This window comes from Ananas comosus, linkage group 18, assembly GCF_001540865.1.
Source record: "Ananas comosus cultivar F153 linkage group 18, ASM154086v1, whole genome shotgun sequence".
Classification (NCBI taxonomy): Eukaryota; Viridiplantae; Streptophyta; class Magnoliopsida; order Poales; family Bromeliaceae; genus Ananas; species Ananas comosus.
Genome location: NC_033638.1, coordinates 2148800 through 2169572, shown reverse-complemented (window position 1 = coordinate 2169572; position 20773 = coordinate 2148800). Strand labels below are relative to the sequence as shown.

The 20773-nt window shown below is 41.9% G+C and overlaps 1 protein-coding gene and 1 long non-coding RNA gene across 2 annotated transcripts in view; both read left to right on the top strand.

Annotated features, from left to right (window-relative positions):
- The window catches only part of LOC109724210 (putative leucine-rich repeat receptor-like serine/threonine-protein kinase At2g24130), a 5078-nt gene extending 1616 nt beyond the window's left edge, over nucleotides 1–3462 (top strand). Inside the window, exons 3-4 of the mRNA XM_020252951.1 lie at nucleotides 2193–2271; nucleotides 3361–3462. Of these exons, the coding sequence (XP_020108540.1) occupies nucleotides 2193–2271; nucleotides 3361–3462 (181 nt within the window). The remainder of the gene's footprint in view (nucleotides 1–2192; nucleotides 2272–3360) is intronic.
- Nucleotides 16910–18664, top strand: LOC109724526. The gene is made up of 3 exons (XR_002219956.1): nucleotides 16910–17109; nucleotides 17770–17835; nucleotides 18510–18664. It is a non-coding gene; the product is annotated as an uncharacterized LOC109724526 (long non-coding RNA).

Below are 20773 nucleotides of genomic sequence, written 5' to 3'. Positions count from 1 at the left end.
CTGCACAGTTTGTTCTGCAGGGGCTTATTTGCGATTGTGGGCTTCTTATAACAGCACCCACGCCCCTAGGGCTCTCCCGTGGGCTGAGAAGAGTGGAGAACCAGGTAGGGCACCTCTCCCCTCCACCTTTTGGATTTGACCTCATTCTAGCTTGGATTTTGATGGTTTTTTCCTCTCTTTTGCCTATTGGAGCTATTTTCACCATTTTTGGAGCTTGGAGCTTAGGTTTGGAGCTTGATTGAGGGAAGACACTTGAAGTTTGAGGACTTTGAGCTGGTTTTGAGGCTTCTAAGAGGTAACTGGCAAGATCCTTTCCTCTAGTTTTGGATTTTAGAGCTTTTTTTGAGATGAAACCCTAGTTTTGAGACTTAGGGTTTATTTTGGGCTTTTTAAAACCTAGGGCTTTTGAGGCTTGATTGGTTGGTTTAGAACCTTCCTAGGGCTTGGATTGGAAGGGTTCTAGCTCTCTTTTGGAGCTTAGGAGAAGATTTCTACTCTTGAGGTGAGCTCTGGCCCTTTTTGCTTCTAGGATTAATGTTTGATGATATAAGATGATCGTAATGCCCGTGTATCTTGTCGCTCAATACGTTTAGGGTATTTTGAGACTCGGGGACAACTTTGTTCGGCGAAACGAGCCCTACGAGACGGTTCGGTGGGTTTGACCTAGCCACACAATGAGAAATTCTCATTTGTGCTTAATTAAGTATCGTTAAATGGAAAAGCATGCATATTCTTATTGTATGTATTTATTGTGAATTTTAGAATGCTTAAAAGGCCTATGTTATATATGATGAAATTTTGGACCTCTATGTAGTAGAGAGTAGCTTGGTTTGACCGATGGTTGCACTTACATTTCTATTACGAGATGCGGTTTCATAGCTTCCTATAATGTAAATACAATTGGATCTCATGCATTTAAACCTAAGTTTATTGTGACATGAAAGTTGACTAAGATTGCCATTTAAAAGGTATGTGAAATAGACCCCTAATGTCATCAAGAGGCCATTGCAGCTCAAGGACATGTGTGACTCCTAGTGATAGGCCATTTTGAGGGATTTTGGAATACATGTTGAACCATCAAATTGCTAAGTTCATCAAGGGGCACTAGGCGTTACAATTGTTGAAACTTCACAATTGTGACTTAAACTAGACTCTTCGGATGCTAGTGATAATACCATGTTAGTCAGACATGAGTGATTGGATACTTGAGACTTTGGACTATGCTTGCTTGCCATTTGTGCTGCATTCTACATGCTTGTCGAGGGTCGCTCCCGTAACAAGGCCGGCACTTCGGAGTTAGGGCCTAACGCGACCTTTAGTGTTCCGCTCGTGCGGTAATCGAGATGGCTTACGGGCGTCGGTAGGGATAGACTGCATTCCTAGAGTGGGAATGTTCGGGCTAATCCACCGACACTTAGGCGCACATTATCGCTTGGATTACAATTGTGTAGTCCTAAAACATGTTGATTAATGCACATTGAACCGGAATGGAATAAGCACTACTAGATAGGTTTAGTAGTTGGAATTACATTTATAAATCTTTTAAGCATAGGTGAGGCATGTAGTTACTTGATAGCTCCTTTTGCATTAAAGCATACTTGTTGCCATGACAAACTTATGCATAATGTATTCATAAAGTTAATGATTTACCATCTGAGATCATAGATTAGCATCACCACTGACATCGTGTAACTTGAAGTTTAGTAGAGTTTAGCATTTTAATTATGCTTTCATATCGCAGTCATTATTGCATATTATGGGTAGCTTACGCCTTTCTTTTCGGCCTAGTGGTGCATAGAGCTGAGGGTCAGTAATTGCCCACTGGGAATTATAAATATAGTGTCTCAAGCGCCCCTCTTTTTCTCGATATTTTTCAAGCCTTCCGCGCAGGTAAGGCAGGGGATCCAGCGGGAAGGGAGTTTTGCTTCGAGCTAGCTTCCTTCGAGGACGATTGCTGGTGCATCATCTCGATTTATATTTCTTTTTTTGCGAGAGGTTGAGGAGTTTACCGAGTGTACTAGAGACCAACCATTTTCTTTTAGAGACAGATATTGTACTACTATAATGAATCTTTTAATTGTCTCGTCTTTACTTCTTTACCCTTGGTAAGGATTAGAACTTTACTCGCGTCTGATAATCATTAGTGCTAGTTATTCACTCTCTATTTGTTCATATACTTGTTTTGCTTTCAGCTTTTGTGTAGACGCCTTATATGTGTTGACAATCGGGTCACAACCTACCGGAAGGCTCCTCCGCCGGTCGGGCGTGACAGTACGTGGACCAAAGAAGATTGAGAGCAATTCGAGATTGGCCCTAGACCGACGACGGTGACTGAGGTACGAGCTGTCCTGGGACCTGGCAGGATATTACCGTCGATTTGGTGAGAGGCTTGCGAAGTTTTCCACACCCCCCACACGCTTCGACGGCGGAAGGGGATCGTTTTGTTTGGAGCGACGACTGTCAGAGGAGCTTTGGATCAGATTGAGACTGAGGTTCGACGTCGCTCCTATCCTTTGCCCTTGCCGTCGATGGGGGATGAATTCGTGATTCTACAGTGATCTGCACAGTGGACTTGGTTGGTGCTGATGCAGCAGTAGTGATTGCTTATGCTTCACGGCGGAGTTAAAGATTATGAGAGAGAATTACCCTACGCATGACTTGGCAGGTTGCCGCAGTGGGTTTTGCTTTGAAGTGCTAGCGGCATTGACTTGTACGGCGACACTGGCGAGGTTTTCAACGATCATCAAAGTCTCAAGTATCTGTTCACACAGAGGTGTAGCTGAACCTCAACACGCGCGGGGTTTGGAGTTACTGAAAGGACTATGAATTGTATCAAGTATCCAGAGATCACATGCACCCCAGTGCCCGAGTCGGATTGAGCGCGACATGTTGTGACAGATTTTGAAGCAGGAAATCGATGGCAGGAGCTTAGTTCTGAGGATTACTGAGCAGAGACCCCTACTCGAGGAGCAACAGCGGCCTGGGACTCACAGATAGTACCCCCTGGGTCTACGGCGAGGCTGACGTCTCTTTTGTTACACGGCCCACTCGTTGGAACTAGGATCTGAGAGAACAGAGTGGAATCGCGTACTTGTCTGAGTATTAGAATGCAGCTAGACAGGGGGTAGGCTGAGGGATTTGGCTTTGAACGTTCGGAGTATACGTACAGAACGCACTGTGTGTGGCCTGTGGATTCTGAGATTGTCAGCAGATATTTGAGAGAGGCTCATTGTTTCCCATTATACGGTTTCACGCCTGGGGGAACCAAAAGTATAAGGATCTTAAAGCCACAATTCCTGGGGCCTGGATCGAAGAGGGCTCTTTGGCAGATATGTGCTTATGTGTTTGACATTGCAACAGGTGAAGGGCCGAGCATCAGTGCCTGCTGGCACAGCTTCAGAGTCTGCCATGCGAGTGAAAATGGGAGTGCATCACGATGGACCTTCGTCGTTGATTGCCTAGCGCAGGGTGCTAACGCGATTTGGGGTCGATAGTGACAGACTGACAGTCTGGCCACGTTCCTAACCGGTCATGACTACCTGGTCCAGGGAGAGACTCGCACAGCCTAATACGTCTAGATGAGATCGTCAGGTTGCACGGGCGTGCAAGTGTCGATTGATATCAGACAGAGACCCGAGGTTTGTATCCCAAGGTTTTGGAGCGAGTGCCTTCAGACACCTTGCACTACAGCTGTATTTTAGTACAGCGTTCCAACACAGAACAGATGGTCAGTTCTAGAGCGGACCATAAGACTCTTGAGAATCATGCTGAGGGCATGGCGTCCTGAATTTTTGGTAATATAAACCGAAAATTCGAATAAAATGTCGAACTTTAGTCAATTGACCAAGTGCGAGATGGAACACTTTTCGAAAAGTCCGAAGTGTTTAAAATGATTAAAAATGAGTTGTGATGGTTTTCGAGAGCTAAAGAATTGAATTCTGGCAAAACTGCAGATTTCAAGCTCTCGGGGACGGTCCCTGAAGGGAAGCGAGACGGTCCGCCCGAGACAGCGTGCAGAATGAGACCAGCCGAAAATCGCTAAGTCCTGGAAGGTAGGCTCTCGGGAAGCCTCTCTCTGCCTGAGATGACCGTCCCAGAGACCGGCCATAAGGAGGAGCGGTTTGCACTGCGCGCAGGCGGCTCTGGCAGCGCAGGTGAGACGGTTCGGAACCGGTCCGTGCTCGGGAGACCGGTCTCGTGCCCTGCGCGAAACTGCCCAGTTCGGGCAGTGCATTAAGTGAATGTTGAGGGGTTTTTTGCATTTTGGGCAACCCCCATTGAGTATAGTATTGGGGTAAAGAGAAATTTCTCTCATTTCTCACTAGCCCTTCACACTCCTTTTCCTCTCCCTCTCTCATCTCTAGAAAACAAAAAAGAGAAGAAGAAAAAGAAAAGTAAGGAGAAAGAAGAAAAGAAAGAGAAGAAGAGAAGAAAGTGAGAAGAAGAAGAAAAGTGAAGAAAACTCCTTCTCCTTCATCTCTAGTTTGAAGAAAAGGGAAGTCTTGAGGTAAGCTTTGAACCCCTAATTAGTAAAAGCCTAGAATGGGGTTTGAATGAACCTAGAAAGGTTTTTAATAGGAATATCTAGTAGTATAAGCTCTCTTTTGCTTCTTAGTAGATCAAAACCCTGGTTTGCTTTAGAGTGAGCTGGGCCACTCTAAGTGAAATGCAAACTAGGGTTTGGAAAGCCAAGAGGTTCTAATGGTTCTTTAGAGTGTAATGAAGCTACTTTTGACTTCCCAATGAGATCAAACTGCTAGGTTTGAACATGAGTGATGTGGAGAGGCTAGGGCACCAAATTGGGGCTTTTGCTCATGTGAGGGTTTCTAAAGTGCAATTGACCCTCTAAAAAATCTAATGGGGTATTTCCGACGCGTTGGTGCACCGGATTATACAATTGATATCAACGTTATTATAAAATCTGTCGCTTAAAGACGCGTTGTCAAAGAGCGTCAAAGAAAATGAAGTAAGTAGGGCAATAAGGCCCTAAATATGGGCTTCGTTTTGGGCGCAGGTAAAGAACGAAGGGATTTAAAAATATCTCAAGAAATCGTCGAGCACCTATAATTGACCTACGAGTGGTGTGCTTCTCAACTTCATTGGAAATTCTACTCTATCCTAATGTGTCATTCAAGTTGACATATAATATATTTGTTGCATGCATTTTAGAGTAAAAAATGAAAGATGTGATGTGCATGATGTGAGAAACTTGCATAATGTATGGTTAACGAACCTGTAATGAAAGTTAAACCCTATATGTATGCATGAGAGAAAAGTGGGTGCACCCAAAGTGAGGCAAAAGAACAGAGTGACAATCGACATAGTCGAGTGGCATTTGAAAATGTAAAGTAAAGAGACACATAGTTAGTTGTGATCAAAGAACCAATGAAGTGTAAAGAATGATGAAAATGACAAGCCTAAGTATAGTAAATTGGGGAACTAAAGAATATATTGTGCTAAGAGATTAAGCAAAAGTAAAAGAAATGCTAAAGAATGTGATTGCATGAGTTTCAACATCAAAGTGATGTAAAGAACACTAGAGCTAGTGTAAGAGTCAAAGTAGTTGATAACTTATAAAATCCTTTGAGATTAAGGATATGACATACTTGCTATGAAGTTCCGTGCTTCGGCGTCGCTCCCCCTCGGCGATGCGCTCACGGAGTATGCACCGGGTTGGAGTAACCCGAAGGACGGTCCTAGCTGTGAGATTCCTCGCGATGATGGATCTTAATGTGGAGGCAATGATAAAGTGGCGAAACCCTCGGGCTAGCCTCAATTGATTAAAGAACAAAGAATAAAGAACTAAGAGATAAAGTGAAAAGAACTAAAACACTCATAACCCCCTGCATCTATTTATGTTGACATATTTCTATTGCTAATTGTTCAGGCATATAAGCATAGCTGTAAGATTGGTTATATAACCTGCTTATCCTTTCTACTATGGGCCTCACTTAGTCCTAAGTGGAAAGTCGGTGATGTTGAGCCGAACCCACTGGGAACTTTGTTGTAGTTCTCACGCCACTATTTCCACAAGCCGGGACGAGCGGCCGGCGACGACCGCGGTAAAAGGTATCGGCGCCTTAGACAGGAGGCCACTCGGATGTTGGTACCCATTTGTTAGTAGACACCCCTTTTATCACTTTTGACTTGATGAATAAGTGATGGTGAATGAAAAGAATGTAAATTCCTATTTTGAGGAAAACGTGAATGTAAGAATTCGAAAATTACTTGAGATAATGCAAATGTATATGATCCAAATGAATCATGTAACTTGTGAATGTTTAGTTTTTCTCTTTCACTAAAGCTATATTGCTTACCCTCTGTAAGCCATTTGTGTATTTTCCGGCAGATTGCACTTCTATTGAAATTGTACTGGTGATGAGCCTTGGCGGACTGGGGGAAGCTCTGTCCGTCGGCGTCTGTTGAGCGTGTGCTCTGGGTCGGGCCAAATTTGGGCATCCGGTCCCCGGGGCGTGACAATTTGGAGGAGGTGTATCGACATGGGGACTGGTTCAATTGCGTACAAAAACAGCTATCAACGAGGCATTCGGGAGATGGCCTCCGTTTGAGGCGTTGTATGGACGCAGCAAATGTCGATCCCCCTATTTTGGATGATGTGGGTGGCGGCAGACACTTGACCATAGATTTTCTACTTGAGCTAGGAAAAGTGAGAGTCGTTTCGACACACCTTTAAAGCAGCACAGAGCCGACAGAGGAGCTACGCGATTACTGAGGAGACGAGACTTGGAGTTTCAGGTTGAGATTCATGTTTTCGTCAAAGTCTCGCCGTCACAAGGGAATACGCCGATTGGAGTACAGTGGGAAGCTTAGTCCACGTTTTCGTTGGCCCTTTCGAGGTATTGGAGCGTATCCGACCGGTTGGCTCAGGATAGACTCTACCCCTGCGCGACTTTGCTGGCATCCATGATGTTTTCCACGTCTCAGCATTAAGGAGATACGTTTTCGATCCCTCTCATGTGATTGACTTCACTCCACTTGAGATTGGCGAGGATCTGAGATACGAGGAGCGACCGTTGCGGATTCTTGCTCGGGAGACAAAAGAATTGCGCAGTCGAGTCATCCCGTATGTGAAAGTGCAGTGGAATAATTATGATGAGCGGGAGGCGACCTGGGAGTCTGAGACGGTGATGAGGGAGGCCTATCCCTTTTTGTTTGATGCCTGAGCAAAGGTATGTTTGAGTTTCGAGGACGAAACTCTTTGTAGTGGGGGAGGATGTAGTATCCTTGTTTTATTTATTATGTAATTAATTAGTTTCTTTGAGTGGGTTGCATACTAATTATGGTGGCTTGGAGCCACGTGTACCCATGCATGCTCATCAACATGCATGTGCTTAGCAACTTGCACGTACACCCCCTCCCATTGCATGCATATCTATTTAATTAAGGAGGGTGTGCATGCACTTCACTAATTAAGTCTCTCGTTTCTCTCTCTTTCTCGTGCGACTGAAGCAGGGGACAAGCTTGAGGAGTGCCGCGGAGATATTTCGTTGTCGACGTCGCGCCGCAGAACCGATCGAGCACGTACTTGATGTCGGGGCAGCGCGAGTCGTTGCTGTTATCGTCGACGCACCGGAGTTGGACAGCGGGTGTGGTGAGCTATTCTCCAATTCCTCCGAGGTTTCAGCTGATTCTGCTATTTCTACTCGAAATGCTATTTTGCTGAAATTCACCGTCGACCGTGTGTATTTCAGCTTGTACGCGACGTAGGAATGTCGGATCGCGACGAGACTTGGTTCCTTGGATTCGGGACTTCGAGAGGAATCCATGAAACCCTTATTTTCCAGATTTGGTGAAGGTTAGCTTGGTCAAATCCTTGTTGTACTCCACTGCTGCAAAAACTGGACTGAAACGGTGAATTGTTTGGTGTAGAGCTTGGAGTTAGCGCGATTCTTGGGTTCGAAGGGCTACGATCGACCCAGCAGGTGGCGCCACAGCTGTGAGAGTGTACCGCTGCCAGGGGATAGCTTTCGAGGTGGGTTTACATCTGTTTATTCCTAAGTACCGTAATCGTCGACATGTATGATTTTTCAGTTTCGGTAATCATGTTGTAGCTTGACGTTCGTGATGCTATCCTGGATAAAATCAGTATTGAGAACATGACTAGTAAATCTTAAATGTACATGTTGGACTGGGATTTGACTTAGGAGAAAACACGATTGGAATCGGCATATGTTAAACTACCTGATTTAGCCCTAGGGGCCGTTGTATTATTTTATACTGTAGCAGTATCCTCATAGTGAGTAGTCCAGATAGTTTAGCTTTCAGTTACGCTCGTGTCGGGATGCCGAGTATATTTTTACAGTAGCGTTCAGGCTGTTCCGGACTGTTGGGTGCCGTCGGGGTTGACGGTGGACCCGTATCGCCTTTTTGGCGTCGGATTGTGCCGAGGGCACGTTACCTGTTGGTTGTTAGACCAGTTTGAGTCGGTTACTGAACTTTGGCTTTTGAGAGCCGATTGAGTTCGACAGCGATACACTGCATACTCGGTTGGGTAGCTCCCACGAGTGCCACTTCGGAGACGGGCGCTATGCTTTCGCGTTGGTCATGCCGGTTGGACTTGCTCTCCACGGACTAGTAGTGTGGAGGTAGCTGGATAGTCACAACTGGGCAGGGACGGGTGTGTTCACAGTCTCAGGGACGGGTATGCTTACAGTCCCGATTGGATTGGTTCAGATTTGACATTTCCTACAGTTGGCTAGTGTAGAGCATGATAGTGTAGTGATTCATAGCGGTAGATTTTATTCCTGCATTTACTACTATCCTGGCTCCCATCTGTAGATTTAGTGGGTTGACCGATGTTGTTTAGGGGGGCACCCACTGAGGACTACTTGTTTTTACACTAGTTCTCACGCCCAGTTGTTACCCCTGTTTTGCAGAGCCACAGGTTTCGGCTGCTGCGCCTTCCGCGGATCAGGATCGAGGCAAGGGCGTCGCGAGTTAGAGCCCTACCCGACGAGCTGAGCTAGAGGCACTCCTACTGCAGGTAGACGTTTTGTTTCGAGTTTATGTACATAGCATACTTAACTCGCCAGTGCGAGTAGCTCTGTATTTTGGATTTGGGCTATATATATGAAACTCAGTTTGTTTAGTATTTGTCTACTCGAGCAGCTCTATACTACTGTTTGTAGTATTGTATGTTTACAGGTACTGTTGTCGCTTCGTATATAGGAAAAATTTCTTTGTATACGGTGGATTTGTCGGCGTGCCCGGGGAACGAGAAATCCGGGGCGTGANTGTTTAGCTTTTGTTTACTCGAGCAGCTCTATACTACTGTTTGTAGTATTGTTTGATTTACAGGTACTGATGTCGCTTCGTATACAAGGGAAATTTCTTTGTATACGGCGGCTTTGTCGGCGTGCCCGGAAAAACGAGACATCCGGGGCGTGACAATCTGTCACTTTTTGTGACAATAATACCCTCGCATTTATATCATATCTTCTATCTACGTGTTTCTTAAATATTTTCCTTCTCACACGTAATTTCCGTTCCCGTCAATCCTTTCTCAACGTAATATACGTAAATTTCTCAAATATCTCATTAATCCACTTATCATATACGTTAACCACCTACATAATATCCAGTTAACCTTTCTCACACATAATATGTAACATACCAGATTTTGATATAAAAATAAAAATAAATAAAAATAGTGTGAGAAACTATTTTTATTGGATTTATAAAAATAAAACATAAGTCATAAGTGACTTGTGCTGAAATCGGAATGAAAACAGAAGATCTAGAATTTTCTGTTGGAAATGGGACAGATAAATTAGCAGAAAATACACAGTCTCAGAAAATTATGAAAATTGGAGGATAAGTCAGAAATATTTTTATGATGCTAGATTTAAAGTTTCATATTTTTCTGACACCCATAGAGTGAGAAATAAAATCCGACAGCAATCTGATAAAGATTACAGTTCGGTACAGTTTTCGGTGACCAAATGGGGTCGAAACTGAAAATTTAAAATATATTCTTACTCAGTACATTAAACTGAGCCTATCTGTCAAATTTGAGCTCAAACGGACATTCAGAAGGGCTCCAACTGTTCCGAACTGCTAAACTACTGCCTGGATTGAATAGTGCATAGTTGAGGGACTAAGTTGTAAAAAGGGGATTGTCCCTTTCTTCTTCCTCAGCCGAATGCAACACACACACACACGCATGTAGATGGAGAGAGAGAAACCTCCATTTACTCTCTCTAATTCTCTCCCAAAAGAGAGGGTTTTGATGGAGAAGGAAGCTTGGAGAAAAGTCATCTTCTTCACCTTCCTCATTGGCCATTAGAGAGCAAGCTTTGAAGGTAAGCTTCAAACCTTTTAATGGCATTTCTCTCTAGTTTGATTTTTAAGCTCTAAGAATGGGTTTAGAGGTATTCTAGCATGCTAATTAGAGGATTGATGCTTGAAATCAAGGCCCTAATGGTGGGTTTTTACCTAGTAGTAAACTTAGGATTCAAAATGCTAGTTTTGTAAATATGAGGGTTTGATCTCATTTGACCCTCCGTAAATCTAATTGTTAGGTAAACGAACGCGTTGGCAAAGTCGGTTCGGTGATTCGTCGAGCCGTTGCGAAGTTATTAAAGAAACAGACGTTTAGGCTTCGTTTCCGCCTGGAGGGCCGATGCGACATCGTATACTCATGAAAACAGATTTGAAGCATCGTGACACATAACCGAAGACCTTTAATTTTCGGATCGTGAATTGGAGGCCGTTCCGGTGGTCGCGCGAGAGATCGGGCCAAACCGGGTGCCGGGTGTCGCAGGAGGCCGATTGCAAGTGTCGACAAGCAATCGGAATGCGAAATGAGGTGGGTTGTGCTTACCGAAGCGACTAGGTCGCCTATATGTCTAAGAGTAATAGTTTTCTAATTGATGCATATAGTTGATGTTACTTACTATTGAGATAAAATGCATAATGACATATAATGTGTTAAATGCTAGATGAATGCATGAGTTAATTGTCACATGAATGCATGAAAATAATGTTATAGTAATATGTTAGAGGTAATATGCATGTTGATAAATTATGAAACATGTTGGATGGCATATGAATGGTTGGTATATATATGTAGACATATTGTGGAATATGATGAATGAGTGCATGTTGATTTAGTGTAGAATATACTAGATGAATGTATATTGACATATTGTGGATTATATTAAATGACACATGCATGTTGAACTTGGGTCGATAAACTCTAGGTGAATTAGAGAACTCGACATTGGAAAACAATGACATATGAACTATGATATGTGACGTGGACAATCTATATATATTAGATCGAGTGGCATATGATTAGTATAGTGGAAACACTTATGGCATGTTGAACACTTAGAAAACAAGTGTGGCATGAGTCCAAGAATATAGTAGTGTATATGACACAAGTGATAGTAAAGAATGCAAAGAAAAGAATGATGGAAATATTATGACATTTCAACCCTAGAGTTAGGGTCATTTGAGCATAGTCTTCCTAAAGTTAAGGAATGGATTGAACTTGACATCCTCAAGATTTTGGATTTGATCATTGATCATACTCACCTTTAGTCCTTGCTCGAGGTTGTGGTAGCTCCCCCTCGGGCGATGTGCTCCGGAGTCGACATCACTGGGTTGTAGCGGGTATCTCCCCAGAGGACGGTCCCACCGGGTTGTAGCGGGTATCTTCCCGGTTAATGGGATTTTGGGTTGGTGAGTTTGTTGAGGGCGAAACCTTCGGGTTAGCCAAGAGATTGGGTAACAAGCACATGAGCTGTAGCAATATCCTAGTTGAGTGGACTTAAGGCTGAGGTGCAAGTGAGACGTCCTTCGCCTCGAGCCTGGCTTTACGCGGTACTCCGCGAATGATTGACTCAAGACCGAGTCGGGTGGATAGTTGATAAAGGTAAATGAGACCATATGATCAGAATTGTAATTGATATGAATTTAAAATAGTGGAATAACTTCGAAGTCAATTGAATGACCTTTGAATAGCAGGATTAAAGTAGTATCGATTGAACTACTAATTGGTTGCATAAATCGCATGATTTTCATATTGCATGGTTGTGAGGCATGACATGTATTTCAATTATCGCATATATATATATATATATCTGTTGGATATTTGTTGGACTAATATGTTGCAGTGCCTCCTTGGACCTGTGGGTCGAGCTCTTTCCTTGGGTGGCCGTACCCACTGGGAACTATATTTATATAGTTCTCACCCCCGTGTTGTTTTTGGGGGTACAGGTTCCCACGTGAGCGGCGCGAGGCGAGGGCGTAGCTCCATAGTTAGCGCCCTACCACCGAGACCAGAGATAGCGGTACCCTAAGTCGGCTTTGCTTAGGGATGTAAAGAATAAAAAGAATCAAGTTGTAATAATCATGTTAAATCGGATTGTATTTGGAAGTTAAGTGAAAGCTAGTGTAAGAATCAAATGAGAATTGTGATGTAAAAATATATGAATGTGAATGCATGTAATAACATAGGATGTGTTATGTTGTTTGATACCTTCCATTATGCAATCTTTGATTGAAATGTGTTCCTGGTTGGAACTTTCCACATTATATTGATTGCGACGCCTTGAATGTACAGAGGAGATTCTGTCCGCGGTACAGGAAAAATCCTGTCCGTTCGGCGGTCTATTGCGGCGCCGCGACTCGGCCAAATAGGCGGGCGGTCGCGGGGCGTGACATAATATCCACACGTTTCTTAAATATCTCATCAAAATTTTAATATTTTCTTATCGTTTCTTAAAAATTTTCTCAACCTATCATAATTTTGAATTAAATATATCCTCGCATTTGAATTTAAATATTCAAATGGATCAAAATAAAAATTTAAATTTTAAATTAAATATGAATTTTATTACGAAAATGTCTCTATCTTTTTAACTAATTTTTTTATGTCCAGAAATTTTCAATTCGTCAGAAATATATAATATCTCCACTATCCTCGCATTTGAACTTAAATCTTAAAATAGATCAAAACTAATGTCATGTCCCGGGGTCCATTTTTGTTTGAAAACACAGCAGAAATAGCTAAAATTTTTTTTTTGAAAGATCTGACCCCAAGGTATGCCAGATCCGCCACAAATACAGAGAGTTCACTGATCACACGGACAGAGTCTCCTCTGTATTTGCACGGCGTCGCACAAGTACAAGATGTAAAACAGGATATAACCACAACTAAATGAATATAGAAACAACTATACAATCATTCATTCACCATTCACATCACAGTTATACATTCAATATTTAAACATAAATCTACATCTATCAGTTAAAACGTTTCCAACCCATAACAGATTTTAAAATAATAAGATACAAAATCCACAGAAAACCTTTTAAAAACTGTTCCCTACACGGGAACTTTTATCTTTTAGAAACGCTACCACGAGGGGTAGAAAACCATTCAACATTTGAACTCCACAAATTCTTTTTATTACCTCATAAATCCAACTGAAAACTCAGATATTCAAATAATATAACAAAACTAAACCATAATATGTCTAAATTGTTTATTCAAGTATGAAGGGTAAAGAAATAATCGACACGGGACGGAGCTCTATCGTACGCTAGACACGCTCCTCACCAGCTGTCCCACTCGGACCTGCGACGTCACCTGTAATGGAGGCGGGGGGTGAGAACATGTAAACATGTCTCCCCTCCCAGTGGGTACCGCAAGCCGACGAAGACGAGGGGTACTCACTAGTCATGGAGATAAACAAGGATATGGATAACGGTAGTACAGTAGCTAAGATAAACAAGTAATGAAATGTGTGTAGATAAACCACTACAGCTACTGTATGCATGCATCAACGGGACAATCAGTCCAAACGTATCCAATCTGAAACCAATGCTCTCCTTGTCCGCACCGCAAACCTCAAGCCAGTGCCACTACTACTCTACCATGCATATAACCCCTCTAGGGCTTACGGGTTGACACCTGCAACCACTTTTCCGAAAAAAAACACCCCTTGCGGTGGATCAGACCACCAGTGTTCGTGAAATGGGACGAGTATCGGGCGATCAATGCAATATGCTCAATGATCAACCGTCGGCAACCAGCCGACAATCCTGCCCCCTAGGGCACACCAACCACATGGGTCATCATGTAATCAAATCAACCAACCAGATCACAAGTATAGGAGATGCAACGTCGACCAACCAGGTCATGGAGATCACATAAGAGAACCGACCGACCACGTCACAGATATCATATACAGATAAAGTCTATTCTACTCCTACATATGATACTACACCTGGCAACAACTAAGTAGAGTAAATAAGGAAATAGCATGGGTGCAAGGCTCAACATGTATAAGATAAATGATATAAACAACAAGTAAAGGAAACGTCACCGAGCGTGCACCACTGTACCGACATCGGATCAAAGTACCCACCTGTACGTGTCTGACGAAAATCTCTTGACTGTGAAGACGGTGCAACCGAACCTACGAAAGGTCTACCGGGTTAGAACCTAACCCACTAACACATATCGCTAACTCACAATCCCACAATCATAGCCCCTCGGGAATCGGTTTCCCAAAACTGGTTGCCGAACTCACCAGAAGTCACAAAAAAAAACTGCACCGGGACTCCGCCGGGCTCATGCGCGTGCCAAAGTGGCCGGCAGTGCTCCGAAAGGTGAGCACGGCCTCCAGCACGCTGAAACCTATCAACGAGCCACCGAAGCCCCCCCCCCCCCAATGCAGGGAGGCTTCGAAGGGGCACGAGAGGGAACGGTAGAGAAGGGACGCTGAGGAGGCGTCACGTAGAGCACAGTAGAACTCAAGAATTAATATTTCTATAGATACTAGTGAAAGCCCGAGCTTCGCGGTGGTAAATTTACGAAATTTTTAAAATATTTTAAATAGACTGTTCATTATTATTTACTAAAATTTAGATAAAAGTATATAAAAATATATTTCTATATTTCCGTTGTTATCATTTAAATTTTTAAATTTAAGTTTAAATTTTTTAATTTTCAAATCTAATTTTAAATTTTAAACTTCAACATTTTATATTATTTAAAATTTAAAAAAGAAGTTTTAAACTGTTAGCATTCATAATTTGAATATAAAATTTAAAATCTAAAATATAGGATCTAAAATTTAAAAGTTAAAACAGTAAAATTTTAGTTTTAGTAATTTAGGTAAAATATACAATTTTAAATTTTAAGTTTTAAATTTTAAATTTTAAAATTCAATATTTTAAAATATCAAATATTAAATTTTTTTTTTTATTTTTTCTATGTGATCCACAACCCTACAAAATAAAAAAAGTTAGAAAAGGAAAAAGATTGTGCGTCCCACAGGGAAAAAGGAGGAAAAAAAACAACCCGCTCCACGCCGGCTCGCGCCCACGCCTGCTCCCGCTCTAAATTTTAATTTTAATTTTAAATTTTTTTATGTGATCCACAACTATACAAAATAAAAAAAAAAAAGTTAGAAAAAAGGGAAAAAAAAGAAGGAAAAAGAGAGAGAGAGGAGTGGGTATCCCGAACTCTTCCCATCTTCTTCTTCCCCACGATGCTAATCCTAATATATTTTCTATTAGCTTTTCTCTTTTTTTAAGGTTTTAGTTTTTTTTTTTTTTAAATTGTAGGCTTAACGCCCATCTCTAATCGATTTAAATCTGAATTAAATCCAAATATAATTTAATTAATCCAAATCAACCTTAATTGATCGGTTATTACAATCATAGTGTTATCTTATTTTTTTCGATTGCTTTGTATGCTGGCGAATATTTATTTTTCCTTAAAATTCTATCTTTTTCTTCTCTTCCTTCTATTTCTTTCTTTTCTTTATTTCTCTCTTATTTTTATTCAAAAATTTTTTTTTTTTTCTAATTTTCTTAAAATTTGCGCAATTTTTGTCCATTTATTAGCTATTTTCTAACATTTCTTCCTAATTTCTAAAATACAGTATCCCACTTTTTTTTACTACCTCAGGCTTCGAGACGCAATTATCAGGGGCGCGCTCTACCACCGGTAAAAAAGGGGGTTTGAATGTGGGTGCTGTTCTTATTTTACCCGAGGGATTCGAATTAGCCCCCCCCCATCGTATTTTTCCTGAGTTGAAAGAAAAGATAGGAAATCTGTCTTTTCAGAGTTATCGTCCCAATAAAAAAAATATTCTAAATTAAAATTTCTAAAATTATTAAAAAAAATTTAAAATTATTTGGAATTTTTTGAAAATTTAAAATTCAGTTTTTATATAATCTTGGCTCATCGCCTGTAGGAAAAAAATAGATTTTTTTTTCTAGTTTGTTGTGCACTAATGAAAACATGTTTAGGCTCTCTTTAAGAAAATTAGAAATAAAGAAAATAAAATAGACAAAAATTGACAAAAATTGCGGCCAGCTCTATTTTAAGAAAATTGACAAAAATTTATATTTAAGCCTGCAACGACCCGACCTGCTAGCAACAATAACTCGTTGGGCCCAAACCATCGGCCCAAAATGCTTAAGCCCAGTTATTATTACTAGCGTGTAGGCCTCATATAAACTGATCGTAATGAGTATCCCATCCGATGTGGGACTATTGGGGCCGTTACAAACTCTCCCTGACCCTGACTTCCTCGTCGGGTCCAAACCAGATCACAGACAGACAAATCAGGACCATTACCAGCCGGAAGTGTGAGAACTAAGTGCTATGCGGGACAAAGTGCTACACCAACGGGTTTGGTGGGTTTAGCCCTTCGAGAGCTAAGATATGTTAAGTTTAGAGGACTAAACTTCTTTTAGGAGGGGAGAATGTAACATCCCATTCTTTTAAACCTATTGTTTTGACTTCTATTCTTATTAAGTTTGGACCTTTTCGTAATTTTCAATCTTCGAGGGACTCGGCGGCATTTTGTTACCTAATTAGTATCTAACGTAATTAGTTTTTTTCCTAACCCTCACCCGATCAACCTTTTTCCCCCTCCCGCACGACTCTCTCTCTCCTCCTCACCGCGTCCGTACGACTTCTGTCGTTTCGCAAGTGCGCGCGCGACGCCATCCGATCGTTGCCATCATTCGTAGCCGCCTCCACCGCAATCCTCTTTGGCCGTTATTTTTTTGGTTCGCTATCGTTGGCATCCTGCCGTCATCTTCACCATTTTCGAGAAGGTTTTTCTCTTTCCCTCATTTTACCTCTATATCGAATCTTGTGATCATCCAACCTCTTTGTTCATTGTTTTATTATTATTTTGAATACTCGCCTCATGATGATTGAAATTTGAAACCATCAAAATTTGATTTCGTTATATCTAATCTTCATCGTTCGAACCGTTTAATTTCGTATCTTGTATCCTCTATATGATCTAGTTGCATAAAACTTCACATATTGTACACACTTATTGAATGTCCGCTATATGTTCGACAAAATGCCTAAAATAAGGCATATATTGTTTTTGTTCCCATCTTAATTTTATCTAATTATTGATTTGCATATCAATGTTTCAACATCTGAAAACCCTCTTTTTGAGCATTAGATCCTTCGTTTATTATTTAAAATTTCATTCATGTTATCTTGCTTCTTTGAAAACTTTAATATTTGGAACTCATCATCCTCCTGATTGTTAATTTGAGTTTCGTCCAATGTATTATTCTAAATCTCTTTTGTGCTCCGTCTTGACCTTTTTGCATGCATTCATAGCCGACATTGTCGACCTCTGTGAGTCTATCCGAATTCAAATTTTTGTATAAGCTTGCTTTCTAAATGTATATATGTTCTCTTTGTAAGTTTATTTTAAATAGCTTATAGAGAATCGTATATCTCTATTTTAGGTTCTGACGATTGATTTCGTGCAATTTTTGACTGGATAGCTTCTTAGCTTAGAAGCCGCTTTTGAGGTAAGCGACCGGACACCCGTTAGTTTTTCGTAAGATAATTTAGGAAAATATTCCGATTGTATGAAAATTTTATTTTGTAGATTTTAAAATTAAGGGTTGAGCATATTATTAAATATTTCTGTAAATTGAGCTTCAACTGTGATTGACAAGTTCATTTAGCAAAAAGAATTTTTGAAACCTGATAATTTGTTCTGTAAATTAGTAACTGGATACATTTTGAATTATTATGTCTCTTGGTATTCTGCTATGCTAATGTTGGCCATGTCAACATGTATTTTGTTATAGAAGCGAGCTTCGTCTTTGTTTTGCACCTTCGGGTGCCTGCGCCTATTCGCGCCTCTGTTTTGTTTGCGCCTACGGGTGACTCTGTTTTGTACATGCACCTTCGGTGCCTCTGTTCTGTTTGCGCCTTCGGGTGCCTCTGAATCTCGCCAACGGATCATATAATATAGTTAGTTGCCGGAGACTTAATATTTATTTCATTATTTGTTTAAAGAGAAATGCTTTGTAAAGTTATAGTTTCAATATGATCTGAATTTTAAATTTGATAATTCTTGTTTTCTAAAATTTTGCAAATTAAAAAAAACCAGTCGCTAGAAATAATTTTTGTATTCAATTGTTTATTTGTATTGTATGCTTAATCCGACTAATGTGGTGTATGGTTGCTTACCCAGGTACCGAGACTGATTTGCCGGGCGGGCTGAAATCGAGTGAATGTTAGATGTAGCTAGTTTTGATTTTAATCCCTTTTGTTTTTCTATCTAGTATTTTTGGATGTGAATCTTTAGACTACGTGGATGATCGTTTGTTATCTGTTTTTATTTCCTCATTTCTTCGTACCCACCTTTGTTTCTTATGGTATTTTTGTGGACTGAATCTCTCTTATGATTCGTAGTAAGCTTAGTTTTATAAATGTTAGAATTTCGTTTGATTTTAGTTAAAATTTAATTTCTTAGTCTCACCTTATGATTATTTGAATTTAGTGAAAAATTTGTAATTATCTTTTTGCTAGTTTCCGTATGATTCTGTAGCCTTGCATACTTACTAGTTTAGCAGGTATGCGGCGTCTGTTACGCCTCGGGTTTGGGGCGTGACAAAACCTCCGCCCCCGGCTTCTCCCATCCACCGCCGCGACCCAGTGCGCTGGGAGAAGGGGGGAAGGAGAAAAGATAGACGAGCTGGGGGAAGGCGGAGGGAGAGGAAAAAGGAGGAGAGAGAGGGGAAGAGGAATCAGAGAGCGGGGGGGGGGGGGGGAGGCAGAGGAAAGGAGGGGTAGTGGGGAGTGGAGGAGAGTCCTCTCTCTCTCTTCTTTCTTCTCTTTCTCTCTCTCGACGCCGGCGCGCGCGCGCACGCCAGTGGTGCAGTTCTCCCGCCATTGGCAGGGCCGCCCCCCCTGGCTCTTTCTCTCACTCTCTCTCCCCCATTCTCTGCCTCTCCCACCCCCAGGCCCTCCTCGACTTCTCTCTCTTCTCTCTCGTCACCGGCGCCCGTGGCGCGGGCGCGCAGTGTGTTGAACATGTTTCTCTCCCTCTTCTCGTTCTTTCTCTCTCCTCTCCCGCGCGCAGCGGGGCCACGAGTCGCGTCACCTCCCAACCGGCTCTCTCTCTCTCCCCCCCCTCCCTCCTCTCTCTCCGCACTCATGCGCGGGGCGCGGTTCGCGGGCACCCCAAATCATCAACCGTCTCTCTCTTCTCTCTCTCTCTCTCCGCGCGCGTGGCGAGCGGTGTTGCGCGCAACCCCCCCCCCCCCACCGCACTCTCTCTTCTCTCCCCTCGCCCTCTCCTTCTCTCCTCTCTCTCGTTCTCTCTCTCCCTCGCGGCGCAGGGCGGCTATCGCACGCAACCCCCTCTCCCGCCACCCAACCCAGCCACCCGTCTCTCTCTCTCTCTCTCTCTCTCTCTTCTCTCTCTCTCTCCCGCTGCAGCGAGGTGGCGCGAGTCGTGCGCCCCCCACCCGTCATCTCTTCTCTTCTCTCTTCTCTCTCTCTCTCTCTCTCCTCTCTCGGGCTGGCGCTGCGCAGGGGGAGTCTGTCGCGACCCCCCCCCCCCCCCCACCGATCTCTCTCTCTCTCTCTCTCTCTCTCTCTCTCTCGGTTGCGCCGCGCGAGTCCTGGGCGCGAAGCGGGGGAGGGGCTGGGCGAGCGGTGGGGTGGGGTGGGGGGGCGGCGCGGGGCGCTGAGGAGTCGCCACGTAGGCCATAGGAGAACTCAAGAATTAATATATCTATAGATGCCTGAAAATGAAAAACCTGAATCTAACCTATAAAAAATATCTACCTAATAAAAAACTAAAATTTTAGATAATCATTCTCTAAATCATTGTGAATTTTTACAACTACTTAATTTGATGCATGAATAATAGATGTTCTAAAAATAAATTTTTCATACGTAATTAAGCTAACTAGTTTTGTATTTAAATATTTAGGTTCAGATTTTAAAATCTTTATGATTGAGTTGTTTAAATATACACAGAGACGCATGCGACAATTCCTATCTCTATAGCATCCTTGATAGTTCAGACCCTCCAATTATAGGCCATTTTGAAATAGAGCCCTTCGATGCTAATTTTTTTTTGTTGATATTTTTTAACTTTTTATTTTACTTGAGTTATTTTAGTCACCTGAAATGGAAATCATTTTTAAAATTTTAATGATCTTATTTGCTACCGATTGTTCATTATTAAGAAACTCTGCACGTACATCCCAAATGCAGTTTAAAATATAATTTGATCAAATAACTAATTAATTTATCAAAATATATAATTTAATTAATTAAAATAACAACATAAAAACAGTTGAAGTAAAATAAAAACGTTTTTCCAAATCCAATTGAGCGGTTGTTACTAGACTTACCTTTTTACCCTTAATGGACGAACGGTATAGATCTTTAAAAATAATTAGAAAATATGAAAGTATCGCCCTTTCATTTAATATCCGGTCC